Source organism: Myotis yumanensis, unplaced genomic scaffold (assembly GCF_028538775.1).
Source record: "Myotis yumanensis isolate MYYU_CA2020_CCGP unplaced genomic scaffold, mMyoYum1.0.hap1 SCAF_18, whole genome shotgun sequence".
Lineage (NCBI taxonomy): Eukaryota > Metazoa > Chordata > Mammalia > Chiroptera > Vespertilionidae > Myotis > Myotis yumanensis.
The window spans coordinates 11592381-11612590 of NW_027223769.1; the positions used below are offsets into that span (position 1 = coordinate 11592381).

The window sequence follows — 20210 nt, forward strand, 5'->3', positions numbered from 1 at the left end:
GAGACATCAATCAGTCCTGTACACCACCTACTGCGGATCAAGCTGGCAACCTGGGCATGTGCCCTGACTGGAATAGAGCCAGCAACCTTTTGGGTGGAGGGGATGACACCCAACCAACTGAGCCATACGGGCCAGCGCAGTCCTCGATAATTTTGAAGAGTGAGACACAAAGCTTGAGAATCACTATTCCACGTGGGACTCTTAATATGTGGACATGAACCCATTGGTGCCAAACAGCCGCCCACCCCAGTGCTGGGAGAAAAGCTTGAGAGAGGGTCTGCGCTCTACCTCACAGGTGACTTTAAGGGTCCTGAGGGGTGACGCCATGTGTGTATTCTGCTTTGTCCACGAACTCGGAATGAATCCCTGAGGCCATGCGACTTCATCACAGCCCCACTGCATCCGCGGGAGAACGGTCCCACACTCACTGCTGGGAGCCCCACATCCTGACACCATGTCAGTCACTTCACCCGAGTCTTTCAGACCAGCCTCTTCACCTCGATCCCCAGCATTGTCACCTTAGTTCACACTCTCACAATTTCCATCTTTGATGCATCCTTTACCCTGTACCTCCAGATCAGCTCCGCAACCTGCTTCCGACCTTGGCATTGAGCACAAGGCCAGTTTCTCCCACAAACCCCCACCATATGGTAGCAACCTCTGTACCCCCCATGCCCAACCTGTATCGGATCCAGGGTACTCACTCAGAAAACATCAAGGGAATAAAGGATACTAAACAGGGAACACCCAAGGCTCAGTCTAAACCAAACTTTTTTCCCTTAACCCATCTCTGGGATTGCTCTCACAATCGTGGCTTTCTCTCAGCGTTGGAAAGAAATCTCTCTTTAGCGCAGACTTAATGACCACAGTGAACCCCAGGAGGCAGGGCAAGCAAGCCTCCTGCTTACGGGGCCACGTGAACCAGCCCTGGGTCGATTTGCCCAGACGGGCTGTGTGCAGGACAATGGCGCACCAGTTTGAAGGCGGGTGAGCTGAGTGCACGTCCTCTTATGAAGAAAATACTTTCCACGGTGAGTGACTCGGGCAGAAGGACGCCTGGGCAAGTGCAGAGTGGTGGTGCCAGCCGGCCGGCCCAGCTGGCCAGGTTTCCTCGCCACGTGTGTACAGTCAGTGGTGGCATGTTTGGAGTCCTCGTTTTAGAAAACTGGAAGCTAGAGAAGCATGTGAGTTACTCATTGATTTAACCACATGAACATTCTGTTTCTTCTGAAAGGCACCCAGAGCTTCTTGGGGGACCATAATAACCAACCTTTACTGTGGATTGCCCCGGGCGTGACACTGGCATGACCCTTCTAAGGCTTTAACCCTCTGCTACAGGTGCGGAAGCTGAGGTACAGAGGTTAAGCAGGTCGGTGGCAGGGCTGGGATTTAAAGCTCTCTGGATCCAGAGGCTGTCATCTTCACTGCCCAGTGAGAAAGTCCGAGCTTTCCTTTCACTCAGACCAGGACGGCAGACGGTGCTCCACACGGAGGCCATGATGTGCCGGAAGGGTGGCTGCCTGGACCTGGAAGAAAGCATGTGGAGCTCTGGAATTTAAGGGTGGGAAGCTGGTTCTCTTTCACCCACCGGTTAAGAGAAGAGAAGGTGTAATAAACAGAAGGAAAATAGGACTGGAAGGAAGTGTAAGGAACAGGAAGTGCTCAAAATGTTATAGAGCTGACCAGGGTTTGAGAAACAAGACAGAAAACAGCACAGGAGAAAGGAAAGAAGGAGGTCAAAGGGCAGCGGCAGAGCAATAGCTCCAAAGGTGGATTTAGAAAGGATTTCTTCTGAGCAAGGTGTGATGTCCACCCACTAACAGCTGGACTAGGAGCCCAAGTAACAGGCAACCTGCCCAGTGAAACACCAGGCACACAATAGGTGCTTAGTAAACGTGCAGCCCTCTGCACTCTGCTTCAGCCGTTTCTACTGGAACCACAAACCTTCAAGGGAAGATCAGCAGCTGGACGCTGGCAGGCAGCTGGAAGGCACCTGATGATTCGCCAGAATACATGCGAGCAGGGGTGCTGAGGGGCCGCCTGAGGCAGGTGGAGATGCACAGAGGATCCCTGTCACTGCCTAGAGTTAAGTGTGCACGTCTGCTGGCTTCTCCTGAGGCCTCTCCTTGCCTTGTAGACAGCTGTCCTCTTCCTGTGTCCTCACATGGTCACTCCCTGTGCGTGTCTGTCTTTATTTCTCCCCTCATGTTGCATTAGAACCCATCCTACTGACCTCATTTTTAACGTAACCCCTTTAAAGACCCTGTCTCCCACACAGTCAGATTTTGAGTTCCTGGGGGTTAGGACTTCAACACATGGGTTTTCAGGAGATATAAACCAGGCAATAAGAGCTTCCTTTCAGAACCATTTAATCTTATTTCAAAAACGAGACAGCCCTCCCGCTGGCATGGGAGGTGAACTGACTTGCCCAGGGTTTTCCTGCTACAGTGGCTGGACTGGGACTTGAACCCAGCAGCCTTCCCCAGACTCAGGAATCCTTCTCGCGCCTCTTTCCTACTAGGGACAGCAACTCTTTCAGAGGGTGGTGGGCTCTGATGTGATGGGCTCCTTGATTTTCCCCAAGCAGCAGCCATTGCTTGCCTTCCCTGGAGCAGACTTAGAAGCCTGTGGTCTAGCCCGCCCTCCTTCTCCAGCAGCTCCTCCAGGGGTTCAGCTGTCCAGGCACGAGGGCCAGCACCCCAGCCTTCTGGCTGCCCCACCCTGTCTCAGAGGCTCCCTGGAGGCTCTGACTAGAACATCAATTCCACGCCCAACGTGCGTACCCAAGGCTAACTCCTAAACAGAATAAAGAAGGAATTTAAAAATCCAGAAATAAAGTCCTCTCTTCTACGGTTCTTTCTCTAACGAAGAGAAAAGGGAGACAATTGACATTTTCTGAGTGCTTGCTCCCTGCCAAGCATGTCACCTCCTAACAGGCTCCCAAGAGAAAGGATTCAGTTGGAAATGGGAGTGCTCAGAGGCTAGGCCTGTGGCAGGCTCACTGGCCAATGGCAGAGCAGGGGTTCCAACTCCAGCCTCCCTTCCTCCAAGAGGCAGACAGGTAGCTATGAATGGAATCTACAAGTGGAACGAAGGAGCTCCTGGAGTACTGAAAAACGTGAGGAATTTCAAGAGAGGAGGAGGGACTATGCAAACAGACAAGGTTGGGCCTCAGGCCAAGGTACTGGCAGAAACAGATTCTTCGAGTCTCTTCCTTAATGTGACAGGCCAAGCAGAGGACCCGCTGTGCTTGGGTGAGCACTCTGCTATTGTCATCTTGGAATTCTTCATGCTTTTTGGAACAAGGGACCCACATTTTCAATTTGCACTGGGCCCTGCAAGAATCATTGATTGGCTGCCTCCTGCACGCCCCCTGCTGGGGATCAAGCCCGCAACCCAGGCATGTGCCCTTGACTGGAATAGAACCCGGGATCATTCAGTCTGCAGGCTGACGCTCTATCCATTGAGCCAAACCAGCTAGGGCTATTACATTGATTTTTGAGAGAGAGAGAGAGAGAGAGAGGTATTTGTTGTTCCACTTATTTATGCATTTATTGGTTGATTCTTGTATGTGCCCTAATGGGACTGAACCTGCCACCATGGTGTATCAGGAAGACATTCTAACCAACTGAGCTACCCAGCCAGGGCCCAATTCACCTTTAACAAAAATACTCTATATGTAACAATTGCAAGTATCAAAAATATTATTTACTGGTTGATTATTGACTACTAAAAAATACAAAATACTGTTTTTTTTCAGAGTACAGCTGCCCTTTGGCACCCCAAATGAGGATTTCTCATAATAAAAACTACAAAGTAATTCATGTAGTGATTAGTTTAGGCCAATGCTTTCTTCTTTCCTATTATTGTTTTCTTCTTCCTCACCCCCAACCCCCAAAATATCCTCAGGTGAGGATTAACAACAACAACAAAAATACATCATTTGAGTAATTTCAAATTGAAAGGGCCGGCGGGGCACGTGGCCCCGCAGGCATCCGGCAGGGAGGATGACGGGCAGCCATGGCCGAGGCAGCGCCTGACCAGATAGGCGCAGGCCCGCGGACGCCCAGAAGGACCCGGGCCGCCCTCCTCGGCCTCCGAGTCACTTTCGGGCCGAGCAGCGGGCGACCCAAGGGCCAGGCGGGGTGGTGGGCGGCCTGCCTCCCGGTGACGCCCACGGCGGCAGGCCTTGCATGGGAGCCGAGTGGCCGGCTTCCCATCCATTAAGGGACCTCCATTTTGTATGGAACCATGTGCTCAGCGAAGGCTCCCTCCCCCTCGGAAGGAGCCTCTGCTAGCCACACCCACCATTTCTCTGGACTAACCAATGGTAATCAAGGGAAGTGCACGCCATCGCTATGACCACATCCTGTGTAATGGGTCACCAGCTCGCACCTGGCCAATCGGCGGGGGGCACAGCCCCCTCTCCCGCCCCTACTCCAACCCTCTATGAAACCCCTGGTTCGAGCAGACTGCTTTCTCTTTGCCACCTGCTGCTGCGTCAGTAAGGAAGGTAGAGGAGCTAAGCCCGGGCTTAAAATAAAAGACTCTTTGCTTTTGCATCGGACTGGCTGGCTCCCTGGTGGCTTCTTGGGAATCTTGAAATCTGGGCATAACAAAATGATGTACAACTCCTCATGTAAAATGATGTTTTGTGATCACAATTACTTCAACAAGTAATTACATTCAGCCCTGGCTGGGTGGCTCAGTTGGTTGGAGCTTCGTCCCATACACCAGAGGGTTGTGGTTCAATTCCCAGTCAGGGCACATACCTAGGTTGTGAGTTCAATCCCCAGTTGGGGTCTGTACTGGAGGCAAATGATAGATGTTTCTCACATCAATGTTTCTCTCTCATCTCTCTCTCTCTCTCTCTCTCTCTCTCTCTCTCTTCCTCTTGCTCTAAAAATCAGTAAAAACATATCCTCAAGTGAGGATATTTTAAAAAGTAGCAGCCCTAGCCGGTTTGCCTCAGTGGATAGAGCACTGGCCTGTGGACTGAAGGGTCTTGGGCTCGATTCCAGTCAAGGGCATGTACCTTGGTTGCAGGCTCCTCCCCAGCCTGGGCCCTGGCTGGGGCACACGCAGGAGGTAACCAACCAATCTATGTGTTTCTCTCACATTGATATTTCTCTGTCTTTCCCTCTCTCTCCCACTCTCTCTAGAAATCAATGGAAAAACTATTCTCAGGTGAGGATTATTAAAAAAAAATTATATTCAAATAACCTGACATATCATGCTTTAATCATTATAGAACCATGACTTGGAAACATGGTTCTTATAAGTTAGGCAAATGTGAAATGCTAAAAGATGGGAAGGAAGGAAGGAAGGAAGGAAGGAGGGAGGGAGGGAAGGAAGGAAGGAAGGAAGGAAGGAAGGAAGGAAGGAAGGAAAAAGAGAGAAATAAAAAAAAGAAACCAGGTTAGCCCAGCCAGTGTGGCTCAGTGGTTGTCAACCTATGAACCAGGAGGTCATGGTTTGATTCCCAGTCAGGGCACATGCCCAGATTGTAGCCTTGATCCCCAGTGCGGGGCGTGCAGGAGGCAGCCAGTCGATGATTTTCTCTCATCCTGATGTTTCTATCTCTCTCTTCCTCTCTGAAATCAATAAAAGTATATTTTTAAAAAATACACAGATCATTTAAAAACATAGAGGAAAATAAAAGACTTAAAAGTGGCTGCTTTTGATGAGTGGAACCTGGAGGAGAGCAGGTGAGGTTCAGGTCTGGTGAGGAACAGACTGGAACAGTCTGTTTAATTGACTTTTTAGAATGGATTTTTAGAGAGAGAGGAAGGGAGAGAGAGACTGAGAGAAACAATGATGTAAGAGTGAGACATTGAATGGTTGCCTCCTGCACAACCCTTACTGGGGAATGAGCCTGCAACCTTGGATTGGGAATTGGACCATGATCTCCTGATTCACAGGTCAACGCTCATCCACTGAGCCACACCGACTGGGCGGTAATTAACTTTTTATTTTTTATTTTATTTTATTTTTTTAAAGGAGAGACTTTATTCAGGTGAACAGTTTGTAAACAGGTAAACAGTCTCCAGAGGATCAGAAAGTGTGCCTTTTATTTATTTTTTTAAAATACATTTTATTGATTTTTTACAGAGAGGAAGGGAGAGGGATAGTTAGAAACATCTATGAGAGAGAAAAACATTGATCAGCTGCCTCCTGCACACCCCCCACTGGGGATGTGCCTGCAACCAAGGTACATGCCCTTGACCGGAATCAAACCTGGGACCCTTCAGTCCGCAGGCCGACGCTCTATCTACTGAGCCACACCACTAGGGTAGTAATTAACTTTTTAAATCATCTTATATAATAAAAGCCTAACATGCAAATCAACCAAACAGTGGAACAACCGGTCGCTATGATGCACGGTGACCACCAGGGGGCAGATACTCAACACAGGAGCTGCCCCCAGCCCGCAGGCCCTAGCCAGCCAAGGTGGGTGCCAGTGGGGCCCCCCCACTCGCCCCGCCAGTTGCCTCACAGATCAGCCCTGATCGCCAGCCAGGCCTAGGGACCCTATCCATGCACGAATTTTGTGCATCGGGCCTCTAGTGGATATATAATAGTCTAGTCTGGCTGCTAGAACAAAAAATACCCTAGAGTGGGGGTTTAAACAACCATTGATTTCTCTCTGTTCTGGAGGCTGGTAGTCTGAGATCAAGGTGCTGGCAGATTCAGTGTATAGTGACAGCCAGATTCCTGGTTCACAGATGGCTGTCTTCTTGCTGTGTCCTCGCATGGTGGAGGGGGCGAGGATGTTCTGTGGGCTCTTTTACATGGACACTAATCCCATTCGTGAAGGCTCTGCCTAATAACCCCCCCGCCCCCGCAAAGGCCCCATCTTCTGATACTTTGATTATAAACTGATTATAAACAGTAAAATAGAAAAGTTGCCCATATAATGGAGGTATAACACCTAGCATAGTACCTGGCACAAAATAGATGCTTAATAAATATCTGTGCTCTCCCTCCCATCACTATCACAGCAGAACATAAATTACTGGGGTTCACGGGTGACTTGTCTTCAACCCTTTCCTCCGTAGCTCAGAGAACACACCATGACTATTGTCCAAAGCAATCAACCATTAATTCTTCAAAATAAATTTGAGAGGCTTTGCATTAAACAGAAAAGTGGTTGCAAGAAAAACTTATAATAATCATCTGAAATGCAAGTGTAGACAACAGTGAGATACCACTTTTCATCCATCGTACTGACGGGTGAGCCATTGTGCTGGCACAGTATGCACACTAGACTTCAACAATACATTCAATTTCCAGAGGCAACTTGCCCACAGCTGTCAAAATTACGTCAGGCACATTCCACTTGGCCCAGCCATTCCAAGTCCAGGAATTTCTCCTATAGAAATACTTGCACCTGGAGAGCATTATACTAAGTGAAACAAGCCAGTCAGAGAAAGATAAGTATCACATGATCTCACTCAAATGTAGAATCTAATGAACAAAATAAACTGTTGAACAAAACAGATCCAGAGACAGAAACATGGAACAGACTGTCGAATCTCAGAGGGAAGGTAGGGAAGGGTGGAATGGTGAGAAGAGATCAACCAAAGAACTTGTATGCATATATGCATAACCCATGGATGCAGACAATAGGGTGGTGGAGGCCTGGGGCGGGGTAGGCTAAGGGGTCAATGGGAGAAAAAAGGGGACATATGTAATACTTTCAACAATAAAGATTTTTTTAAAAAAAGAAATACTTGCACATGCACATGTTAACGTAAAAAAAAACCATTGAAACCTGTAAAGAATTTTTGTGAGTTTATTTGAGCCAAAATTGTCGACATATGCCGGGAAGCAGAACCTCAATGAATTGAGATAATGCTCCGGAGAATGGCGGGGTTACATTTGTATTTATACATTTCAATCAAAGGAGAAACATAGGTGGGTTACATGAAATTCATTGGTGACAGATTTAAGGAGGAGGGATAAAGAAAAGCAGGGGAACCCCCTGGGATTGGATAAAAAGTAAAATGATGGACACATACTTAGGTGGGTGCAGGACAATTAACATGATAATGAAGGAATTTGTGGTATCTGTCCTGGCGCCCAGCACATTTTGTTGTGCCCCAGGGGCTCCAGAAAAAGGGAAGTTACAAGTTACCCAGACATTTCAAGGGTATGATATCATAGATGCAAAAAGACAGATAGGCTCAGTTAAGGTGAAGGTTGACCTTGTCAGTGAAGATACTGGTCTAGGATGTAGCTGCCCACCATAACTGCTTTTAAAGTTTAATTTCGGACCATCCTTTGTGTTTACTTTAGGTCTCTGAGTTTGCAAGACCGCCATGCAGGCCTCCCCTAAGCTTGTCAGGTCAGCATGTGGCCCCTTTTGTCCACAAGTTAAATATCTAATCACTATATTGTACATCTGAAACTAATACAATACTGTATGTCAACTGTAATTGAAAAATTGAAATCTTATTTTAAAAAGATATGTAGTTTTTCTGGCCATAATGCTATTATTGCATACTTAATAGACTAGAGTATAGTATAAACATAACTCTCATATGTACTGGGAAACCAAAAAATTTCTGTGACTCACCTTATTGCAGTGGTCTGGAACCGAACCTGTAACATCTCCAAGGTGTACCTGTATTTTGCATAAAATATTGGGAGAAAGATACACAAAGAAACTGTAATAGGGCCCAGGGTGAGAGACGTTGTGTTACTCTTTTTTTGCTTGTTTGTTTTATTGCTTAAAGTATTACAGAGTATTACATATGTCTCCTTTTTTTTTCTCCCCTTGACCTTCCCCTATCCCCAGTGTCTTGTGTCCATGGGTTATGCTTATATGCATACATACAAGTCCTTCGGTTGATCTCTTACCACCTCCCAATCCTCCCCGGCCTTCCCACTGTAGTTTGACAGTCTGTTCAATGTTGTTCTGCCTCTGTATCTATTTTTGTTCATTAGTTTATAATGGTCTTTATTATCCACAAATGAGTGAGATCATGTGGTGTTTTTCCTTCATTGACTGGCTGATTTCACTTAGCATAATGCTCTCCAGCTCCATCCATGCTGTTGCAAATAGTAAGAGTCCCTTCTTTTTTACAGCAGCATAGTATTCCATCGTGTAGATGTAACACAGTTTTCTAATCCATTCATCCGCTGATGGGCACTTAGGCTGTTTCCAGATCTTAGCTATGGTGAATTGTGCTGCTATGAACATAGGGGTGCATATATCCTTTCTGTTGGTGTTTCTGGTTTCTTGGGATATATTCCTAGAAGTGGGATCACTGGGTCAAATGGGAGTTCCATTTTTGACTTTTTGAGGAAACTCCATACTGTCTTCCATAGACGCTGCACCAGTCTGCATTCCCACCAGCAGTGCACGAGTGTTCCTTTTTCTCCACATCCTCTCCAACACTTGTCGTTTGTTGATTTGTTGATCTGACAGGTGTGAGATGGTACCTCATTGTTGTTTTGAACTTTGTGTTACTCTTAATTCTCTTAATATCTTGACTGCAGTCTGAACCATTCTAAAGCTAAAAATAAATTTTTATAAAGGGAAGAGGAAAATGGGGTTACTACTGTTTAATGGGTAAGGAGTTTCAGTTTAGATTCTGAAAAAGTTCTGGAGATGGATAGTGGTGATGGTCGCATGTCAGTGGGAATTTACTTAATGCCACAGAACTGTGTACTTAAAGTGGTTAAACTGATGAGCTTTGTGTATTTTACCACAAGAAAAAAGCCAATGCACGTGTTTATGTGGCAACCCATTTCAACCCCTAAAAAAGTAATCCTTGTTTATATGGAGCTTAAAAGAGGAGAGCGGGGCCCTGGCCGGAGTGACTCCGCTGGCTGGAGCATTGTCTGGGCACAGAAGGGCCCCCGCGGATTCCCGTTAGGGCACATTCCTAGGTTGCGGGTTCCATCCCTGGTCTGGGTGTGTTTGGGAGCCAACCAATCGTTGTTTCTCTCTCACATAGATGTTTCTCTCCCTCATCCTTCCTCTCTGAAATCAATTAAATATACGTGTGTGTGTGTGTGTGTATTTAAAAAACCCTCACACACATCCTTGAGGGAGGATTTAAGAGAGAGAGTGGGCTCTGAAAGCGCCCATCTCTCATGCTTAGCAGCTGCCACCCAGCGGCACAGGTCAGAATGCGGAGCTCGTGGGACCCCCCCCCAGATGACAGGGCCAGTGAGGAAGCGCGGGCTGCGGGACCCCGGGCGGCGGGGCGCCAGGAGAGCCCAGGCGGCAGGGCGGACTGGGTGGCGGGCCCGAGAAGCCGGGGGAGCGGGGGAGGCATTGCGAGATACTGTGCTGGGGAGCCGGGGGCACTCTGGCATGGTCGGCAGAGCCTTCGACCCGAGCTGCTCCCGCGCCCCACTCAGCCTCCTCTCAGCCAGGAAAACCCCTTGGGTGCAACCCGCTCAGCCGCCCACCGGGGAGGTCTGACTGCGGGACCGCAGCGCTCCTAGAAGGCCGCCGCTCTGCGCCTGCGCACGCCCTGCGCCTGCGCGACCGCGCGCCACCGGAGGTTCCACGCCTGGGCACGCTCTGTGCTTACGCAAAGCCCGAGCACGCACGCCGGAGACAGAGGGGCGGGCTCAGCCTCAGCAGTCCATCGTTCGATCCCGCTTATTGGCTGAGAGGTGGAGCGTGGGGAAGAATCCGCCATTGATTGGACAACGTGCGAACAGCTGGGACCACGTGGGCCAATGGCGAGGCCTGCTGGGGCGCGGGTTCCGAAGCCTGGCGGCTGTGGGCTGGGGTCGCTAGTGTTCCTCGGCCATGGCCTCCGAGAAGCCGTACCTGGCGGTGACCTGCACCGCGCCGGTCAACATCGCGGTCATCAAGTACTGTGAGTGCGCGGGCCGAGGGTGCGCGCGCGGGGGCCTCCAGCCCGGCGCGGGGGCCTCCAGCCCGGCGCGGGTGGGCGGTGGAGGAGGTGATAACGCGGTTGGAGGTCCATATACAGTTGTGAGCACTCACTCCAGCGGTCCACCCGGCCCGGTGGTGCGGCATGCGATGCCCCGGATCCACTCCGGGACTGGCCACACGGGACGTCCATACCCGCGGAGGTGGGGACACAGCCCACATAGGACGTATATCTTCTCAGGTCCCGGGACACTTGATGGACATGGTCCGCATAGGATGTCCATCCCTAAGGTGGGACTCAGCTCCCACGGTCACGCCCACCCCAGCCACCTGGGACCTGCTCTGCATTTCTAGCAAGTTCTCTTTTCAAGAATACTTCATCAATGAACGATGAACGCAGCACGTAGCGTTTTGGAACTGGCCCACTTCACCCACTGTAATCTCTGGAGGCTCATGGTAGTGGCATCAGTGCTTTGCTCCTTTAGTGCCGAGTCCTGTCCCCTGGTGCGGCCCGGCCACAGGTCCTACACCCTTTGAAAGGCAGCTGAGTTGCTTATAGCTTTAGTCTGTTAGGAATAAAGCTGCTATAAGCTTTTTGTATGGATTTTTGTGTGAACATCAGTTTTCATTCTTCTAGGGCAGTGGTTCTCAACCTTCCTAATGCCACGACCCTTTAATACAGTTCCTCATGTTGTGGTGACCCCCAACCATAAAATTATTTTCGTTGCTACTTCATAACTGTAATTTTGCTGCTGTTATGAATCGTAATGTAAATTTCTGATATGCAGGATGTATTTTCATTGTTACAAACTGAACATAATTAAAGCATAGTGATTAATCACAAAAACAATATGTAATTATATATGTGTTTTCCGATGGTCTTAGGCGACCCCTGTGAAAGGGTCATTCGACCCCCAAAGGGGTCGCAACCCACAGGTTGAGAACTGCTGCTCTAGGGTAAGTGCCTAGGAGTGCCATGCCATTGCTGGGTCATAGTTGCATGTTTAGTTGTGTGTTTTTTTAAAAAAGAAACTGTTAAATTGTTTTTCCGAGTGGCTGTACCATTTTACATTGTTTTTTGGCATTTGGTGGTGTCACTTTTTTGTTCTAGGGGATACATCGTTGTGGTTTTAGTGTGCATTTTTCTGCTGGCTGACCTTTTCATGGGCGTATTTGCCATCTCTGTACTATTTGATGAAATGTCTCTTCATGTCTTTTGTCCATGTTTTAATTGAATTGTTTGTTTTACCATTGAGTTTTTGAGAGTTCATTTTATATTTTAGATACTAATTCTTTGTTGGATACGTGGTTTGCAAATATTTCCTCTTACTCTATAGTTTATCTTTTCATCTTCCTAACAGGTTCTCTCAAACAGCCAAAGTTTAAAACATTTTGGTGAAGTTTAGTGTATTAGTTATTCCATGTATGCTTTTGGTGTCAAGTCTAAGACCTCTTTGCCTAGCCCTACAACCTGAAGATTTTCTCCTAAAAGGTTTACAATTTAAATTTAAGTCTGTGATCCATCTGGAGTTATTTTTTGTATAAGGTATAAGACTTGGGTGGAGGTTCATTCGGTGACCTATGGATGTCCAGTTGACAAAAATGCTTTCCCTCCACTGAATGGCTTTTGCACTTTTATAAAAAATCAGTTGGGTTTATTGATGGGGACTCTTTCTGGGTCTCAAAGATCACCTGCCGGGTATGGATCCTTATTACCTCCCGTAACTCTGCCATTCCCCCAAGCCCAAGTGCTGCACATTGTGTGTGCTTAACAAAGAGTTTTGAAATTTCCAGAAAGTTTACTTTGTTTGCCGTAAGATACGGGGGTAGAAGTGCTCAGCAGCAGTGGGTGATTTTGGGTGTCTCCAGGGAGTATGAGCAGGGAGACTTGAGGTATTTTCAGTAACTGAGGCTGCTCCTGTTTGGGAGGAAAAGACAAAAGCCTAACAGTCAAGCGTTCAGTACCCAGTAGGCACTCCAGTGTGATTTGTCCAATGGGTGAAAGACGATAAAACAAAAAAATGAAGCAGAAAGATGGTTAGCCTCCAGCTCTGCTCTGGGACCTGGAGCACAGTGAAGTGGGGAGCAATCCAGGAGGGCTTCCTGCAGGTGTGGGTACAGCAGGAAGAGGACATAGTGAGAGAGCAGGGTCCAGGGGGGTGGGGAACTGTGATATGGGAGAGGGGGTGACAAGGGAGCACCAGCGGGGAGGAGTGGGGCTTTGGTGGGTGGGGACAACAGTGCCCTGGTTTGGGGCTGGGAAACTGACTAGCTTACCTTGGGTTGTCTGTTCCAGGGGGGAAGCGAGATGAGGAATTGATCCTGCCCATCAACTCCTCCCTCAGTGTCACTTTACACCAGGACCAGGTTAGTATGGGCTGACAATAAACACCAAAATAAAAATTTACTAAACTTTTGTTTAATAATTGATAGTAATAAAACCCCAGTCCATGAACGGTGTCCATTCCATGCCCCACTGTTAGGAATGCTCATCGCACATGCACCCCCAGGTCTCCTCTGAGGTTCTGTCCCTTCACACTCGTGCCCGGCCCAGTGACTCTGCTGTGGGAGATGGAAGCATCAGCCTCACCCTGTATAGCAGTGGTTCTCAACCTTCCTAATGCCACGACCCTTTAATACAGTTCCTCATGTTGTGGTGACCCCCAACCATAAAATTATTTTTGTTGCTACTTCATAACTGTAATTTTGCTACTGTTATGAATCGTAATGTAAATCTCTGATATGCAGGATGTATTTTCATTGTTACAAACTGAACATAATTAAAGCATAGTGATTAATCACAAAAACAATATGTAATTATATATGTATTTTCCGATGGTCTTAGGCGACCCCTGTGAAAGGGTCGTTCGACCCCCAAAGGGGTTGCGACCCTCAGGTTGAGAACCGCTGCTGTATAGGGAAACCAGGCTTGGGGCCGAGCCTACCTACCACACTGTCTAACCCCCCTCCTGTCTGGCCTCAACCTCCTGTTCTCCAGCAAGGCTGTCCCTGCCCCTGAGTGGGTGACAGTGATGGGCCATGGCAGGAAAGGCCTCCTCAGCAAAAAGGGGTGCTTTGCCCCTGAGGTGGCCCTGCATTTTCTTTCCCAGTTAAAAACCACTACGACAGCTGTCATTAGCAAGGACTTCACTGAGGACCGGATTTGGCTTAATGGCCGGGAAGAGGACATAGGGCAGCCGCGTATCCAGGCCTGCCTGAGGGAGAGTGAGTGGGGGTCCCACATGGGGCGTTGGGGCCAGTCCCAGCCTGTTCCTTCCCCTCTATCTCTTCCTTACTCTGGGCGGAGTCTGAGAGCACAGCAGGCGCTGCTCCCTCCCCACCTGGCTCCGAGAGCCCCCGGGGATTGGGGACACCTGTTAGCACAGCCAGGTTTGGGTCTGCGGTCTGGGGCTTTCTTGAACAAGGAGGCCTGCAGAAATTTGAGGCAGAGGCTCGGTGTCAGCTGTATCTCTGACCCTTGGCAGGCGAGATGCCAGGAACAGGTCAGGGCAGCTCTGCCCAGTGGCTATCTCCCCCTCCCCACAGTCCGCCGCCTGGCCCGAAAGTGGAGGAGTGATGAGGAAGAGGACCCGCTGCCTCTCAGCCTCAACTACAAGGTCCACATCGCATCGGTGAACAACTTCCCCACAGCCGCAGGCCTGGCCTCCTCAGCTTCAGGCTATGCCTGCCTCGGTGGGTGCCCACAGGAAACTCATGCTCTTGCAGCTTTCGGGGAGCCTTCGTCTCACGAGGCTGAGGCCTTGGTTGTCTCACACATCTGAACGTTAAAGTCTTCTGAGGGTTCCATACATCAGACCCTCTAGGTTGTATGTGACAGAAGCCATCTCAAACTGGCTTACGTCTAAAGTAGGGACACTGTCTTGGCTTACGGAACAAAATTCCAAGGAGTGCAGCTGCCTTCTGGTGCAGCTGGTTCCAGACTCTCCCACCGCCTCATTGGGCATCCGTTTCTCCTTTCTTGCTCACCTCTGTTGGTTCACTCTGGTAGGATCTCCCTACTTAGGGGCAAAGCTGGTTACCGAAGTGGCGGTCAGTGGGCTCACACCTTCCTCATAGCCAATGAGATCAGTGGCCCATGAAAACCCCAGGGATGATGCTTACTGGCTTGGCTTGGCTTATGTATCCAGGCCTGAACACCTTCAGGAGCCAGGGGGGCGGGTGAGCCACGCCGGGAGGGGTGCCAGTGTTGGGCAGAGCTCTTGCCTTATGACCCCAGCTGTGCATCCTGGCATCAGACCCTTGACCAGGCCCAGCCCTGCTCCTTCACGCCCAGCATGCCAGCTACCCCAAGCGTGTACATTTTCAGTTCTCTGTGCCTTAGTTCCTGCCCCAAACAGCACCCCTAAAAGCCCAATTTTGTGCCACTCCTTGGAGAAACTTTGGCCCCTTGGCACTCAGTCCTTCAGGTCCCCAAGAGTGGCTCCCCTCCACTGCAGCTCCACGGGCTCCAGGAGTCTTTGTATGTCCAGAGCGCGCCTTTGGGAATGCTGACTGTGTGCGAGCGTGTGGGTGGCCACATGGGTGAGTAGGTGAATGCTAGCCGTGAGAGTTGGTGGCTGAAACTCTGTCATCTCAGAATTTTTAGTTTCCTGTAAGGCACGTTCTCCTAGGGTGCTGAGCATATCTTAGTCCCCCTCCCCTGTCCACCTTCCCTCCTGTGCCTACAGCCTATGCCCTGGCCCGAGTCTACGGTGTCGAGAGTGACCTTTCGGAAGTGGCTCGCCGCGGTTCAGGCAGTGCCTGCCGGAGTCTATATGGCGGTTTCGTGGAGTGGCAGATGGGGGAGCAGGCTGATGGGAAGGACAGCGTCGCCCGGCAGGTGGCCCCTGAATCACATTGGCCTGAACTCCGAGTCCTCATCCTTGTGGTGAGTGAGACAGCCGTGGAGTGTGGGGACCTCTTGGGCTGAGCTGGGTGTGATGAAATGGCTCTCCACGGACCGTTCAGGAATGACGTCCATGTAGTAAGAGGGTTGCTGATCTATATGCTGCTGTTCTCAGAACTGTCATCTCTGCCAGTCAGGAGGCCTCCATGGTCAGGAGGTGCTGGCCTCCACCCTGCTGCCTGTACCAGCTGAGGGGAGGGACAGGACAGGGTGGGTGTTTAGGGCTGGGGCCTGGGTGTGAGGTCTAGGCCATCTCTCCCTCGGTGCAGGTGAGCGCTGAGAAGAAGCTGACGGGCAGCACAGTGGGCATGCAGACCAGCGTGGAGACCAGCCCCCTGCTCAGGGTAAGGCCAGCACTGGGGCAGGTGTCAGCTCCCCAGGGAACAACCTGCTTGTCAGGATACACGCCAGGCTCCACCCACATCCTCTGCAACTGAGCTCATCTGCTCTCCTGGATGTATGGACACTGAGGCCTGGGGGAGGCCCTACCCGCAGGCCACTGTGCTGTGAAGCAGCCAGCACCTCACTGGGAAGCACCTGTGTCTTGCAGTTCCGGGCTGAGGCGGTGGTGCCGGCGCGCATGGCAGAGATGATCCGCTATGTCAAAGAGAGAAATTTCCAGGGCTTTGGTGAGCTGACCATGAAGGACAGCAACCAGTTCCATGCCACCTGCCTGGACACCTTCCCACCCATCTCTTATCTCAACGACACTTCCAGGCGTATCATCCACCTGGTGCACCGCTTCAATGCCCACCATGGGCAGACCAAGGCAAGGTGGGGCCGGGGCAGCGCCGGAAACCCACAGAGTGGGCCTCAGGCCATGATCTTCAGTAAAACCAGCACATGCTTGTCTGTGACAGAGCGCCACGGAACCTGCTTCATGCTCTTGCGTGCAGAGCAGCAATAGTTTCCGTCTCACTCTGTTTCATTTTGGTTGCAAGAACCACTGAGGGATCCCAGCCTGCACTTTAAAGCACGGGTTTGGGGAGCCCCCTTGCCCTCAGTCCTGAGTTGTCCAGCAGAAGTGCCACTGCTCTACTCGGGGTTGGCCTCGCGGGCGCTGTGGGAGGCCCTGGGTCCCTGGGCAGTCTAGAGCAGCGGTCGCCAACCGGTGATCCACAGACCACTGGTGGTCCATGAGGTCCGAAAGGTTGGTGACCGCTGGTCTAGAGGGTCTGAGCCAGGCAGAGCCACTGTGCAGATAGTGACGTTGACTGCATGGGTTCCAGGTGGCATATACATTTGACGCAGGCCCCAACGCGGTGATCTTCACCCTGGACGACACTGTGGCTGAGTTTGTGGCTGCCGTGAGGCACAGCTTTCCCCCTGAGTCAAACGGAGACAAGTGAGTTGTGGGTCCCCCCATTTGGGAAGCCGTGGAGGGAGGAGCAGGGTCTCCTACTGGGATCAGGGACAGCTGCTCCTAAGGCTGTGGTGCTGAACGGGGAGTCCCGCAAGAAGTGTAGATCCCCTTGGACCACAGGCAGTGTGTCACCAGGTGCGCCTTGCTGTGACCGGGAACTTCCCATCACATGTCTTAGCCCGTGACAGAGACACACCCACGCACATGGCATCGTGGCTCCTGTGTGGACAGTGGCTACAGCCCCGCAGTGGGGACAGAGCATTTGGATTTCTTCGCACCCGTTTTAATGGTCCCTTCTCAATGTGGGTACTGGAAGGGGGGCGGTTACCTGTCTCCATAATTGGGGCAGTACTATAATTTGGCAGCACTGGTGGCTAGTGGGTGGGAGGCCAGAATATTAACTTCCTTACCAAGTGGGACAGCCATGATGGCCTGGGAGGCCGGGGGTGCCCTCCTCAGAAGCTCTGTACTCATGGCCCTTGTCACCGCAGTGGGTGGTGGGCAGAGGAACACAGTGATGGACTCATGCCTGAACTGAGGCATTTAAGTTGTTACCCCACTGGGTGGAGCAGTAGCCACGGGCCATGGGTGAATCCAAAACCTCAGGGAGGTTTCCTGAAACCCTCCCTTCACAGTGACCCCAGCCTGGCCCTTGGTCATTCCTGCTTTTATATGTGGTGAAATACACTTAGAAGTGTACAACTCAGCAGCATTAAGTATATTCGTTGTTGTGCAACCAGCACTTCTTTTGGTTCCAGAATTTTTTATCACCCCAAAAGAAACCCTGTACCCATTGTCAGTCACAACTTTCCTGTCTTTGGTCTGCATGCTCCTGTTGATGGGCACACAACACTCCTGCCTTCCTTCCCTCAGGTTTCTGAAGGGGCTGCCTGTGAAGCCTGGCCCACTCTCAGACGAGCTTAAAGCTGCACTGGGCATGCATCCTACCCCTGGCAGCATCAAATACATCATTGCCACTCAGGTGAGGCCTGGTACCAGCCCTCAACACCAGGGCCTGGGACCCTCACGGCCTAGCACACCCAGGGAAGTTTCCATCCAGTACACGGGCTTCATGGCCTTAGACCCAGTGTGTCCACAGGTGAAACCAGGTGAAGGGGTTCCCTTCACCCCCACTTCGTCAAGAATAACAGCAATTTCAAGGTATCTGGACCACTGATTTGTTTCACTCACTTGCTTTCAGGACACACTGTGACTTGGGCTGTGTTCCCAGTGCTCGGGAGAGGGCAGGGCTGGCCATGGAGATGGGGATCCTGGGGACCCTCAGCGCTCACCCACTGGAAGCAGATCAGGATCCTTGCTCAGTGGCTGAGCTAGGATTTCACTCAGATGGTTCAATTCCAAGTCCTCATGACTCCCTGTCTCTACCTTTCACTCAAGTCTGGGTAATGGAGGCTGGGACCACATGGCTCTTGCCTAAGGTAGTTGGGCACAGGGCCAGGGCATCACACGGTGGTCAGCTTCTGGCCTGTACTTTCCTGGGAGGCTGGAGGGTACACCTGTCCTTTCCTGTCACCCAACTGAACATTGATTTCTCTACCCTGCCAGGTGGGGCCCGGGCCTCAAATCCTGGACCACCCTCACGCTCACCTCCTGGGCCCGGACGGCCTACCGAAGCCAACAGTTTGACCGCCTCCTTGAGAGGAGCCCTGGCCACCACTTGGAAAAGGGACTGCTTTGCTGGGACTGGGGAGCTGGGTGTGGCAGCAGCTGTGCCATGCTTGTTGGGACTGGAGGGTGGCTACCTGGCCCCGGGCTGGTCAGTGTGCTATGGCCAAGTGGGGGCAGTGAAGTGACCACTTGCAGGCTCCCAGGCGGCCAGGAACAGGCACGCCGCCAAGTGCCTCACCTTCCCGGCCTGTACTGTGCTGAGATGAGGGCTGGGATGGGATGTGGGACCTGGTGGATCCAGCTCCTTGGGTTGAGCTGCTGGTGTGTCCCCTGTGAAGGGTCTCTAACCCTGAGCTCTGGGGCTACGTTCACTCGCCGAAACAGGAGCTGTTTCACTGAGATGACGTGGAGTTGGCATCCCTCTTTGGAGCTGGAGAACTGGTCACTGTTCAGGAAGCAACTTCTGCAAGCTCAGGATCCCTCTACAAAGTGCTTTGAGCATGACAGTCACCCTAGCTCCTCTGCCAGAGCTCAGAGTGCTGGGTGTGGATAGAATGTTTCTTCATAAAAAGACCAGGAGTGTGACTCCGAGGGAGATGGGAGAGCAGCCCAAGATGCCTTGTTATACGGAAGCCCCACTGTCACAAGGAGCCCTGGCAACTGGGAATAAAGCCAGAATTGCTGATCGGGCTTGGCGTGCTTCTGTGTAACCAGCGTCCGTGTGGGCAGTGGGCAGCACTCATCGGGAGGGCTGGTGAGGGCACGGCCCATGTGCTTCTCCTGCCAAAGAACTTGGAACTTGCCCACTTGCTGACTTGCTCCTGAAGAAGCTGCCTTCTGACCCAAAGCTCCCCTTCAGTTGCCCAGCCTGCGGTGGGGTATTCAGCACACAGCCACTCCCATGGCCACGGGCCACACTAGATGGCAGACACGGTCACTAGGACTCTGACAGGTATGGGGACAGGGTTCAGGTCTGGCTTGAAGCTTCCAGTCTACAAAAGTGGGAAACAGGTGTGCAGACAGCACTGATTCGGGAAGTTCCCTCAGCCCAGAAGCTTATGGTTTCTGGAACCCAGGAATGGCTGGTACTTCTTTTTTTAAAAATATATTTTATTGATTTTTTACAGAGGAGAAGGGAGAGGGATAGAGAGTTAGAAACATCGATGAGAGAGAAACATTGATCAGCTGCCTCCTACACACCCCCCAGTGGGGATGTGCCCGCAACCAAGGTACATGCCCCTGACCGGAATCGAACCTGGGACCCTTCAGTCCGCAGGCTGACGCTCCATCCACTGAGCCAAACCGGTCAGGGCATGGCTGGTACTTCTATGAATGGCTATACTTACATTAGTGTGCAAGTCATTGCACTCTTCCCCATGCTCCCAGCTTCAGCACCATCAGCTTGTGGGAAAAGGAGGGTGGACACCTGTGCCCTTTGACCTGCCTCCTGG

General features: G+C 51.0%; 1 protein-coding gene across 2 annotated transcripts; it reads left to right on the plus strand.

Moving 5' to 3' along the window:
* Positions 1 to 10698: 10698 nt before the first annotated feature.
* On the plus strand, positions 10699 to 19449 carry MVD (mevalonate diphosphate decarboxylase). Of its 2 annotated transcripts, XR_011468874.1 has the most exons (11): positions 10699 to 10844; positions 13158 to 13228; positions 13972 to 14086; positions 14408 to 14554; positions 15550 to 15749; positions 16037 to 16111; positions 16318 to 16536; positions 16997 to 17112; positions 18004 to 18112; positions 18332 to 18569; positions 18697 to 18780. XR_011468874.1 is itself a non-coding variant. In XM_070398211.1 (10 exons), exons 1-10 carry the CDS (start codon positions 10775 to 10777, stop codon positions 18775 to 18777), a joined length of 1203 nt encoding a protein of 400 aa, XP_070254312.1. In that variant the 5' UTR covers positions 10699 to 10774; the 3' UTR covers positions 18778 to 19449. The 2 variants fall into 2 exon arrangements, 1 of the variants encoding a protein (XP_070254312.1); XM_070398211.1 differs by lacking the exon at positions 18332 to 18569 and having other exon boundaries at positions 18697 to 19449.
* Positions 19450 to 20210: the final 761 nt, after the last annotated feature.